The 13179-nt window shown below is 42.6% G+C and overlaps 1 protein-coding gene across 4 annotated transcripts in view; it reads right to left on the reverse strand.

Annotated features, from left to right (window-relative positions):
- The window catches only part of WDR59 (WD repeat domain 59), a 142737-nt gene that overhangs the window by 57885 nt on the left and 71673 nt on the right, over positions 1 to 13179 (reverse strand). For all 4 annotated transcript variants that reach the window (XM_068261683.1, XM_068261682.1, XM_068261681.1 and 1 more), the window contains 4 exons: positions 6220 to 6384; positions 4467 to 4562; positions 1764 to 1920; positions 1593 to 1662 (listed from right to left, as the gene is read on the reverse strand). In XM_068261683.1, coding sequence (XP_068117784.1) covers positions 1593 to 1662; positions 1764 to 1920; positions 4467 to 4562; positions 6220 to 6384 — 488 coding nt within the window. The remainder of the gene's footprint in view (positions 1 to 1592; positions 1663 to 1763; positions 1921 to 4466; positions 4563 to 6219; positions 6385 to 13179) is intronic.

Below are 13179 nucleotides of genomic sequence, written 5' to 3' on the forward strand. Positions count from 1 at the left end.
TAGCGGAGCATAAATGAGAAATTACTCACCCGGCTCTTGGCATTCCACTGATGAGATCTCCCTTTAGTCAGAGGAACCACTAGCTACTTAACCTCCCTGGCGTTATGATTAATTTTGGCGCATGGCTGCAGGAGGGTTTTTTTTGCCTATTTTTTTTTTTTTTTAAATGTATCTAGCCTAGCACTAGCTACATGCTTCCCCCTCCCTGCGGCGTCCGCCCAGCCCCTCCGATCGCCGCTGGTGCATAATCCCAACAGGAAATCCTGTTCGGAACGGGATTTCCTGTATGGGCTTCCCCCTGTATGGGCTCTTTCGCGGTGGGTCGGCGGCGAGCGGCAGCGATCGGAACAAACACGCAGCTAGCAAAGTGCTAGCTGCGTGTTTGGAAAAAAAAAATTATGCAAATCGGCCCAGCAGGGCCTGAGCAATCCTCCGCGGTGGCATAGCCCGAGCTCAGCTCGGGATTACCGCCAAGGTTAATACTGAGGGTACCTCTGGCTACCAAATGCTAAGGGACACCTGTAGCTACCTATGACGGGTAACGGGTAAGGGAGAAGTGACAGCTGGGTCAGCCAGCACACTTGTGGTGCGGTTCGGTGGTGGTCTGTGGGTTCCTGGAGAGCGAAGTTATGGGTGCCGGGACATCTGAACTTATAGGCGACTGTGATGTAAATCCAGGGCTGAAAGCTGATTTTTGGTCGGGAAGGGGGGGTGGAAGTGGCGGGGTGCTTGGGGGGGGGCCCACGGGTTAATTTTGCCCTGGGGCCCCATAGTTACTAGAACATGTCCCGCCCAGGAGGAGCCAGTAACTCCTGAGCGATGTCAGGAGATAAGAAACTCACCTCAAATTGCATTGGACCCATGATGCCTGCTTCAATGAAAAGCAGACAATGGCATTTCCAATTACAATAGTGTACAATGGCATCATTCCCAGCTATCCCAAAATTGCCTGCTATTAGTATGTTGGTTTTTGTGTAACTTGCAATCATAGCAGTAGCAGCAATTCCCACCAAACATACAACCATGGTCACCAAGATCTCTTTGTCACTACCCCACATCTCATTTGTCCAGCACATAAACATACTAAAATTAAAGGACACTGAAGCAAAAATAAACTAAATAAAATTATTGTATCCACCTTCCTTCTCCTAAAAAGGATTTTTTAAGATATCCCACAGTTTTATTTTATGTGTAAATCTACTTTTTAAGTTTTAACTGTTTTATTGTTTTTGCTCAATGACACATTCATTGAAGTATGCCAGAGCTAAAATCTATGAATTATTGACCCTTTTTATCTCTTTCTTGCTCTCAGAAGCCATTTTCTGCCACGAAAGTGTCTTATAGTTGGAATTTCTTATCAGTGAGGGTCACACTGTAGTCACTTCCTGTCTGAGTCAGGACTGAGTCAGCCACTTACATACCTGATATTTAACTCTTCCAGGCAGAGAAAGACAAAAAGGAACACAGCATAGTTATTAGTGTGCTAGGCACTGTACATACCCATGTCTATCTCATCATGTCACACGTCGCCTCGGGTATCCTTTAACAAAACAAACAATAATATAACAAACAGGACTGGTCATCACACTGACCTGGGCGTGGGCTCTGTCGGGGACACCGTCCTGTGCATTGTCATGGGTCTAGTAAAATACACCAGGTAACCTGCGGAGGAGACATAACAAGTCACATGACTACAGGTTCCTGTCCCAGCAACTTTCCTGATGCCAGGTTAGGGTGCAGCACAGCCGCTGCATTACACTGACCTGCTCCACAGAAGCGGGCACCAGACGTACGAGGAAAAGGGATGTTGGCGTCCTGGTAAGAGCCGTAGGCATTGGTCACCCGAGTAAACGTTGGCAGTGGTGGAGTGACGGGGTTCTGCAGGTTGTAGGGATTGTCCAGCGGGGTGGATTCCTGGGCCTACAACACAAGAACAGCGGTAAAGATGGAGAACAGTTCATTAGCTCTACCACCAGTGACAATGATGCAGAAGCATATAACTGCACTTTCATGCACAACTACAGCTACTCTTTAAAGTGAACCAGAGACGAAGCACCCTCATGTATTTACCATATATATCAGTGGGGACATTAGAGAAAACACCTACCCTGCTCTCTGCTTCATCCTTCACTGTTCAGCCTGCTTGTTTCAGCCCTGATAAAATCCCCGACTGAGCATTCAGTCTGGCTTTGCTCAGGAATCATTATAGCTGAGTCTGTCTTCTCTGATGTCTTTTCAAGCCCAAGCCTGCCCCCTTCTGGCTCTGATTTCCCCTTTCCGTATACTCACAGCATCACAGAGAGCTGTTATGAGATGGGAGGAGCTGCTAATGTAAGGGTATAATGAAAAACTTTTTTTTGTATCTATATTTGTTAGTTATAAGAGGCTTTTAGAAATGGTGATTTCATTTTCCACACAGCCCACTAAATAATATGCTTTTCTGATGAACTGTGTTTTGCATGGAGTTTTAGTAAAAAAACAGAAAAAATGGCATCCCAGAGCGGCGAAAATACCAGGTATAGTATTTATTTTGTAAAATCTATCGGGGGGTATGTTTATTTTGTGTCAAACGTTCATCTCTGATTTCCTTTAAAGCAACTTTAACTTTTTCGTCACTTGATCTCAGCCCTGCCATGTTCTACATTCCTAAATAATCTTGCTTTACTATTGTTCCCCAGCTGACCAGCGCTACTTAACCACTTGAGGACCAAAGGTTTATACCCCCCTAGTGACCAGGCGATTTTTTACAATTGTGCACTTCACAGATTTAACAGTTTATTGCTCAGCCATACAACGTAGCACCCAAAAGACTTTTACTCCCTTTTCTTCTCACAAATAGAGCTTTCGTTTGGTGGTAGTTGATTGCTGCTGCTATTTTTCCTTTTTTTTTGTTTATTAAAAAAAAATAAATACATTTTTCTATCCCCCCCAAATTGGCCCAACACTACATTACAATTATAGGACTATGGTAGGGAGTAGATTGTGAGCCCCTACAAGGGACAGTTAGTGACAAGACAATATACTCTCTGTACAGCGCTGCGGAAGATGTCAGCGCCATATAAATATATATCATTTTGAATAAATACAAAATACAGCCTGCCAGCGCTTATCAGCCGCTGGCAGGCTGATCGCAGCGGCCATCTGTTCACAAAGACGGGCACTCGCGCAAGCTCCGTCTAGTTGCGCTCTTCGCGAGATAACACCACATGGCATCTTGGAGGAAATACAAAGCCAGAGAGGTTAAAATGAACCTGAAGCAGGGCAAAAAACAAATGGAGAGGAATGTTCTAGATCAGTGATGGCTAACCTTGGCACTCCAGCTGTGGTGGAACTACAAATCCCATGAGGCATTGCAATACTCTGACAGCTCTAAGCATAATATAGGGATGGGATTTGTAGTTTTGTCACAACTGGAGTGGTGCCAAGGTTAGCTATCACTGTTCTAGATAGTATAACAGCCTTCCAGGTCCTTGGTCTGTCCTGTTGTTCCAGCGCCGGTCCCACTGAAGTTATTCAACCTGCTAGGTCGAATACCTCCTCAGCCCTAATCGGGCAGCCTTAGGAAGTACTTGCATCACTGGGTACTTCTGAGGACGGGTGCATCCATACAACGCACACGCAAGCCCGGCTTTGTCCATGCGCAGTCCGGATGCGCCAGTCTTCTAAAGCACCTGGGGCTCGAATACTTCTGAGCAGGGCTGAAGAGGTATTCAATCATAGAACTTCAACAGGGAACAGCGCTGGAACGACAGGACGGAGCAAGGACCAAGAAGGTTCCATGCTATCCAGAGCCTTCCTGCTACATAGGCATAAATATATGTATAACCTGAAGTAAGTTTTCTCACTTTCAGGTTTGCTTTAAACTGCTGCCTCTGTTACATGGAGGCGGCCATCTTGAATTTTTTAAAAGTCTGGAAACCACTTCACCTGCAGAGCTGTTCCTGACTCATGGAGAAGCATGTGATCAGTTTGATCAGCTGATAGATTTGTCAGGTTGTGATTTGCTGGCCCTGATCATGTGTTAAACCAGGAAGTCATCACAGCAAATCAGGACCTTACAAATCCATCAGCTGATCAAACTGATCACATGCTTCTCCATGAGTTCTCCTAAGCAGGGCCATCCCTATTCCTAAATGATACCAAACAGCTGCTGCAGGCAGTTATAAGCTCTCTATCCCAACTGCTCCCCTGTCAGGAGTTTGTTTGTACTACAGAGTTAGATATAGATGAAGCAGGGCTGTATACTCTTCAAATGCTCTCCATACAGAATGTACTATAAAAAAAAGATGAATATCGCCTGAATGGAGATTCTTATTTGCAAATTAAACATGGAGGTCATGAGTACAATTACACTATAAAGTCCCCACAGGTGGTCTCTTTAGCTTTTCTGGTGACGTTCTAAAGGCAGCAGCCGCCCTTACGTTCAGGAGATCAAAACTCACTACCCAGAATTCCCCTCTCCTCACCACAAAGTTCTCCATGCAGGACACCAACTGGCGTAGGCAGGGCTCCAGACAGCTCTGGTTCCGTTTCACTTTCTGTATTGAGGTGTCTTTCAGAATCTGTAAGGAGGCAGAAGATTAGACCATCTGAAACATGTACACAAAATACACACAACCTATCAGGGCCCTGGAGTCCAGGCTCCGCCCACAGCCTGATGTGGCGACCAGAGTTACCTGTACACAGGATAAAGCAGACAATTTATTTTATAGCACGTCCATTGTGTAGTTAAAGGACCACTATAAAAAAAAAAAGTAGGCAATTAAAATCTGACAGAACCGACAGGTTTTGGGCCAATCCATCTCCTCAAGGGTTTTCTTTGTTTTCAACAGCATTTCCTGAACAGCAGTTTAACTGCAAAAATAATATGCAAGTGAGTAGGGAGGCTGACTGGTATCTTACTATTTTGGCAGTTAAACTGCTGTTCAGGAAATGCTGTTGAAAACAAAAGAAAACCCTGAGAATCCCCCAAGGGAGATGGCCCAAAACCTGTTGGTTCTGTCAGAAAGAAGAACTTCAGTGAAAATAATGTAATAAAAAAGGGCTTAATTTTCACAATAATTATGTATAAATGATTTAGTCAGTGTTTGCCCATTGTAAAATCTTTCCTCTCCCCGATTTACATTCTGACATTTATCACATGGTGACATTTTAACTGCTGGCAGGTGATGTCAGTGGAAGGAGATGCTGCTTGCTTTTTTTTTTGGCAGTTGTAAACAGCTGTTATTTCCCACAATGCAACAAGGCTCCCACAGTGTGATGTCAGAACCATGGTCCTGACATCACACTGTGAGAGGGGTTTCACCACAATATCAGCCATACAGCGCCCCCTGATGATCAGTTTGTGAAAAGGAAAATATTTCTCATGGTAAAGGGAGTATCAGCTACTGTAAACAAAAGTGGGGACACCGAGAGCCCAATATAGTGTTGTAAGCAAAACAATAGGTTGGAATTGAAAAGTATATAGTGTATATACTCACAAAAGTGGGTTACCTCCTAGGTAACCACTGTATAGGCAGGTGAGATTAGACCTGTCCTCACTCAGGATTAAAAGTCGCTCTCTGTAGATCAGGAAAAAAGAGATAGGGATCGACCCCTCCACCAGGGGTGGATATTGGTAATATAAGAGTGAACAGAGGCGCCAGCAGGTTAAAAGGTACTAAAAAGTTTAAAATTCCTCAGGAGGTGGTGGTGGACTCGCCTCCTTGAAGTAGACAAGATACTATCAGCTTTTTAACAACAACAGTTGTCTGGAGTATATGAATAAACCTGTTGTTGTTGTTAAAAAAAGCTGATAGTATCTTGTCTACTTCAAGGAGGTGAGTCCACCACCACCACCACCACCTCCTGAGGAATTTTAAACTTTTTAGTACCTTTTAACCTGCTGGCGCCTCTGTTCACTTTTATATAGAGTATCAGCTACTGATTGGATGAAGTTCAATTCTTGGTTACGGTATCTCTTTAACTGCCTACTTTTTTTTTTGCGGTAGTGGTCCTTTAAAGAGGAACTGTAGTGAAAATAGCATAATGACTAAAATTTGGTAAATTTTCGCATTTAGGCTCCCTTTGTCTTTGTGTTCTTTTTTTCGAAAGTGCAGCATCATCTCACCCCCGAGATATCCCAATTAGGATATCCTAAGTGCCGCACCAAAGAGGCTTGTAAGAGTTTCATAAAGATCCTCCCAGCCCAACCCCCTCCCAACCCCCACCAAGTCTTACCTTCAGCAACTTCATTTTCATGGTGGATGTGATGGTGGAGGGAGCGACAAACTGGAAAGAAGGGGCGGCATTGTTGGGATACTGAACCGGAAACTTCACCAGCATCCGCACCCGGTGATTGCCGCAGTGGACAGAGACGGTACAGCTCCGATTCATGGCATCCATCTGCGGGAGTGAAAATAAATGTTACAGAAACCAGCATTAACCAACAATATATCAGGGCGCCACGGAGACACTCCCCCTGCCTGCAGGGAACTATCAGGGCGCCACGGAGACACTCCCCCTGCCTGCAGGGAACTATCAGGGCGCCACGGAGACACTCCCCCTGCCTGCAGGGAACTATCAGGGCGCCACGGAGACACTCCCCCTGCCTGCAGGGAACGATTGTGTCGGTGTTCCTGGTCTTCTCTAACACTGTCCTAGTTCTTTACCAAGCTCAGCAGCTTCTAAAGTGACAAAGTTAGAAAAGGTAAACATGCTAAGAGTAGCTGCAAACTTAATTTACAAAATCTAATGGGTATCAAGAGGGTCCAGAGGCGCTCCAAGACTTCATTAAGGTGGACCTGAACTCTTGCATAGGACAAAAGGTAAACAGAGAGAAATGCATCCTGTATGTATTTAGAGAGTTTAGCTTGTCTAATTTCCCCCTCATCTGTGATTAATCACTAGTGTAATTTGATCTCTCAGCTGTGTCAGCTGGCTCCCTTCGGTAGAGCAGCTATTTAGTAAATACGTGATGTCAACCCTATGTCTGCTTCCGTGAAAGCAGGAAGTAGATACCCTGCAGATTTACAACAGGATTTATATCAGCTGTAACAAAGAAATATTTTTCTTTAAAGTTTATCATGCTGCTAATTTTGTAGAGCAGTGAAGAAGTTCTGAGTTCAAGTCTGCTTTAATTTATAAGAAAGACGATTCCAGAGGTGCCGAGTGTTGTTTGTTTTGCTAGATGCTGTAACTCCTTTTTCGATTGCCTGAGGAAGCGGGCGCTGACCAGTGAAACGCGTTGCGAGTTCGTTAATAAATAGACTGAATGTACAGTCGTGTTGTGTCTGCTTGGAGGAGGTAGGTCCACAACTGCCTCCTCGAATTACCAAATTTTTGGCATTTAAGCTCTTTTAAAACCCCTTTTATCCTTTTGGCGCCTTTGTTCAGCATAGAGCTTAGTCAATAAAGTTTTAAGGAAAAATAAACTTTTTTTGGTGTGCAGCTATAGAGACTAGCAAGGATGTGACTACCAAGCATAGCGCCCAAAATGGAGAAATGTAATCTCCCCCACACCTTAATGGTGGCCATCAGTTGTACAGCCAATCAATAAGTATGACCACATTAACCCTCCTCACTTGCCCTAGCTGACCCACCCCCACCACGGTGACCATCGTAATAACCACCCAGGACAAGTACAGGTGCTATTCCCCCACTGCAACTATTTGCCCCCTCCCCCAAAAACTAGTTTGGCCAATTTAAACTTTGGCAACCCCTGCCCTCTTCCAAGTGTGGTCACTAAAACCGAACTTGGTAGGAACGAGGTTTTGGATTTTGCTGGTACGGTGTTTCAGTGTTGTGCTGCATGGAATTCCACTGGTGGTCACCCACAGGTGTCTCCTTGGAGTTTCCAACTCAATTATGCTCCTTATGTAGGCAAGTCAGATGTGGCCTTTCCTCTCCTCGTTTCCCACGGGTCTAGGTAATCGCTTCTTGAAAAATGGGACTTTCGGGTAATAGGCAGGAGAATTGCTGCAAGCCCGCCTCTTCCTGTCCGAAAGTTTGACTTGAGTCGAAAGTCATAAACATACCTCTGTGCTTACCTTCGGTAGCTGTGCCCCAGGTCAGGTAAACTTTAAAGGGATGTAGGCACCCTTTAAGGTCCATAAAGAAACTTGACAAACCTGGCCAGCATGATCAATCCAGTCGTTCTGAATGTCATTTCTGTCGGCAGCCCTGCGACATTTATGAAGTCTGGGCTCAGCCACTCTACATTTACCATCTAGTGATGAGGGAAAAGAAAAATCTCCAAAAAAGCAAACATCCATTGACCCAAGGAGGAAATTACATTTAGCCAATCAAAGCCACTAGCTGCTCGTTAAAGGACATTCAAGCTGAAATGTTAAAGATTAGATCTACTTACCTATGGCTTCTTCCAACCCCTAGCAGTCTACCTGGTACTTCAGTGTAGTTTTCCTGCCCTCCAGTGCAATGTTAGCCCCTCCTAAAGTTTGCTGACCACAGCTGTGGGAGCAGGCTATTGCGCAACGCATGGGCATGTCCCCCTCTGTCAACTCCCGGAGCATTCCGCGCTTGCACAGTTAAAGTTACTGTGAACGGCACAAAAGCAGAACTCTCCCATCAGTGACCACGATCGAGAGAGACATGCCCCGCAATAGCCCGCGACCACAGCTGTTGTCGGGGATCTTTTGTAGGGGCTAGCTGTGCACTGCAGGGCAGCGAAATTACACCAAGGGACCAAATATAGTTTGCTAGGGGCTAGAAGAAGCACCAGGTAAGTAGATCTAATCTTTAACATTTAAGCTTGGGTGTCCTTTAATTAAATCTAGTACAGGTTTCATAAATCCCTTATGAATGACACTGGGGATGCTCGAAAATCAAAGGAGATTCCTCTGTAAATTAGGCCCCTTGTCTTAGCTTCATTCATTTACATTAAACAAAAACTCAGCATGGTCATGAGACAGTGGATGGCCATGATGATCTTTCGTGATCAAATCAGGCCAAAGTCTGCCTGTGAAGATAACCTTTTGCATCTGTCAAGTCATGTGCAGCTATCAGTTGACCAAACTAGAATGTTTTGGATGGTTGACTTACTCCCGTATGCAGCTGGGAGCTTCCTGCTAGTCTAACTCTTAACCCAACTCTAGCAATAATCAGAAAGTGTTTATAAATTTTATATGACAAGTTGTTTCAAAACATTTGACAGGAAGGGTAATTTTATAATTGCAATCTATGCACAGAGGCAAATTTTAAACGTGAAATGCCGATATATAAGATTTCTAGTGGTAGGATGAGTTTGGTTGGCTCGCCAAAACTCACAAAGGGGGATTTACATCTATTCTTCTTGATTTCACCAACACAGTCAAGACTGTTGAACCAAAGTACACCAATTTCTGTAAGTCTATGGGAGAATCTCAGACACATTCATAGTACGGTAAAGATCTTTGACAGCTGGAACTTAAGCAGATGGAAAACCACTGGCTGCTGTGATTCGCTTCCAGGGATCTTCCACCCTTGGAACTTCAAGTCTTGCTAAGTTAACACTTGTAGTTCCACCACAGCAGAAGAGGAGCTGAAAGCGTTGAGAAAATAGAAACTTAAAGATAAAAGTGTTGGCCTGATCTCTGCACCCATTGCGGTACCCTATACTGGATAACTGGTTATAATCAGACAACCGCCAAAGGGATGACAGAAGTGATAGACGCAAACAAAAAAATTTGAGCACCTTCTAATATGCTTATATTGGAAAAAAAGAAAGCGACTAATTAGACTATAATGAGTTTAGGATATGAATATTTCTTTCTGCAGTAACATTTTACATTGGGTACCTACAATAGGTTTTATTTGTGGTTTCTGCATATTCCAGACCAACACAAGGACAAAGAGTTATAATAGTTGCATAAACTGAAACTTATGAAAAACAAACTAAACGCACTCCCTAATATAAGGCGACAGCTACCCAACTTGATAAATCTATTGGTAAGGGTGCCCATGCTCAGTGTTTTGAAGTCTCATCTCTCCACCAGCACGACTCCTGACCTCTTCTGGTGTCTGCGGTCACTGTGAGCACCTGTACCACAAGTCACATCATGTCCATGGCACGTGGTACTGCCACTCTTGGTTATGCCAAACACCGGAAAAAGTCAGGAGTAGTGATAAGCATAAATTACACCTATGAGTAATTACGTATTGTAATTCCCAATTGCACATTGTAATGCGAAATTTCAGGGAAACTCGTAATCTTTGTGTGTAATTGTAATATTTCATAATTTCGCGTAATTTTTGCAGACTTCTTATGTTATTGCTACCCAAATTGCTACAAATGTTAAAAAGAAGAGTGGGTACGAGTGCCAAAATGTTTTTTTCAAAAAGACCTTATTGAGAAAATCGATTTTAAAAATGCAAAGAAAAATGGTTTTTAACCATTTCTGCCGCCCGGACGTGAAGCTCTGCTGCGGGGCCGTGCTTCGGCACGATCGTGGGCGCGCCCCCGGGCTGTCCCATGGTAGCCCTGGGATCAGTGAACGGGAACATGGTTCCCGATCACCGATCCGTGTCCCCAGCAGAAAAACCGAAGCGCCCTTACTAGAGGCTTCAGTCTTTCTGCACATAAAAATTTCCGCATCCCCCTTGTGCTTCCGCTTAGCGAGAAGCACAAGGAGAGAAAAAAACTCAAGTCGGCCATCTTGTGGCCAATAGTAAAACTACATCTACATATTTTTTACATTACAGTATACACATATAATAATGTTAAAAATTAACTGTTTATTTCCCACACCAAAATAACATTTTTAATGGAAAAAAATAATTACAATTAAAAAAAATAAAATAAAATACATAAATAGTTACCTAAGGGTCTGAACTTTTAAAATATGCATTTTAAGGGGGTATACTACAAAAAATTTTTTTCAAATTATAAGCTTGTAAAATAGTGATGGACGCAAAACGAAAAAAATGCACCTTTATTTCCAAATAAAATATACATTGTGATAGGGACAAAATTTAAATGGTGTCATAACCGAGACAAACGGGCAAATAAAATACATAGGTTTTAATTATGGTAGCGTGGATTATTTTAAAGCTATAATGGCCGAAAACTGAGAAATAATGAATTTTTTCCATTTTTTTCTTATTAATCCTGTTAAAATTTATTTATAAAAAAATAATTCTTAGCAAAATGTACCACCCAAAGAAAACCTAATTAGTGGCGGAAAAAATTAGATCAATAAATTGTGATAAGTAGTGATAAAGTTATTAGCGAATGAATGGGAGGTGAAAATTGCTCTGATGCATAAGGTGAAAAACCCCCGCGAGCTGAAATGGTTAAACTGTCATTTTCTTTGCATTTTTAAAATCAAGTAAAATCAAGTCGTCACAAAATTACGTGAAATTTTAAGCGAAATAAATGATTATACAAAATCAATTGAATTTACAAATCGTAATTACTTATAGGCGTAAATGCAAAAATGTATGTGAGATTTCACGGAATCGCAATTAGCTGATTACGACCATCATTAGTTAGGAGTCGCGCCGGTGGAGAGTTGAGACTTTAAAAAACACTGAACACCCGCAGCAGAGAGTTTCCTGTCAGGCCTCCCTTCGCAGAATGTCCATATCATTAACTTTTAGGCGAAATCAGAAATAAATTACAATGGCAATAACCTCACTAGCTGAATCTCAAAGATGGCTACACCAGTAAGTGCCCATTTGGCGTCCTTCGGAAATGGACCCAAACTGTGGCATCAGCGGTATTGTGCCAATGGAAAGCTGCTCAGTTCGGTCCATTTCCGAATGATGTGTCAGCCATTGTCATGGCAATGTGTCACTACAAGCGAGGAGGCAGGGAGGAAGGAGCTAAAAGCAGAAGAGAGCTTCCTGTCGTTCGCCATGTGCTTCCGGTATATTGGCACCTCGAAAACTTAGGCAATGTATGAAATGATCTATTCATAACACGAAATGGTGGGAGGGGAAAATGTTGCACTAATACTCTTAGACCTAGCAAGAAGTACAAGAGTTTTCAATGACCAGTTTCACCCCCTTAAAAAAAAGGTCAAGGGAGATGAGGCTGGCACTCCTAACAAAGGGTTTTCAAGCTTCTAAAGCATTATTGCAATGGCACTGGATATCGCACAGGCCTCCCTCTACTCAACTTTTATATAACCCTTTCTCACCCTCATGTTGGAAATCAAAAGTACTAGAGTTACTTTGGGTAACAGCGAGAAAGCTTTGGGTAGAATTCAGCCATAGATAGGAGATTATTGTGACTATGGCTGGATGCACATACACAATCTGACCACTGCGCAGTCTTTAGGTGGCCACACACAATACAACATTTTTCTATTTGATGTTATGCAATTTCAATTAAAACAATCAGTCATACAAAAAAAAAACAAAAAAAAAACTTTCTGGTTTTCGAACAAGAAATCTGATAGAATTTCCAGATTTTCTCTTTTTTATGGATTGTGGTATTGTATTCAACCAGAATAAGATTTACAGTATATAACTATTCAATACATGCAAACTTTGTTGATAGTATAAACAACAAAAAGGATGGACTTATGAAAGAGAGTGTGTGTATATGTACATAACGAAAAGATAGAAATACTATGTTATGGTGCGTAGTGTGAAAATAATATACAGTATACGGAATTGTGGTTTTTTTGTGGAATCATAACATGTAACTGTATTGTACTTGGTTTATTTATGCTATTACTAAAGAGAAAACATTGAGTGTTTATAACAAAATAAAGTGTGTCAAATGCAGGTATAAGCAGCAATGTGATGTGTTCAGTGGTAATTGTAATCCTAAACGGCAAATTATGTGATATTGATTCGATGTACAGACATGGAATTTAGTGATAAATGTCATAGTGGGAAATGTAGTTCTATGAAAATGTAAAATTATGAAAAGTTGATTACAGAGTGAAAGGTTGCCATGCAGGAGAATTTTCTTTCCAACCAACTTTTTTCACATTTACAATCTTTTTCTCCAAAATTGCAGCAATCTCGAGCACCCGTGTGTTTTAAAGGACAACTGTAGTGAGAGGGATATGGGATATAAAGGCTGCCATATTTATTTTCCTTCTAACCTTCCTGGCGGTAACCCCGAACGTAGTCGTGCAGGAGGATTTCTCAGGCCCTGCTGGGCCGATTTGCATATTTTTTTTTTTTTGCTAGCTGCGTGTGCATACCGATCGCCGCCGCTCCGCGCCGATTCGCCGCTACCCGTATCTT

This window comes from Hyperolius riggenbachi, chromosome 11, assembly GCF_040937935.1.
Source record: "Hyperolius riggenbachi isolate aHypRig1 chromosome 11, aHypRig1.pri, whole genome shotgun sequence".
Classification (NCBI taxonomy): domain Eukaryota; kingdom Metazoa; phylum Chordata; class Amphibia; order Anura; family Hyperoliidae; genus Hyperolius; species Hyperolius riggenbachi.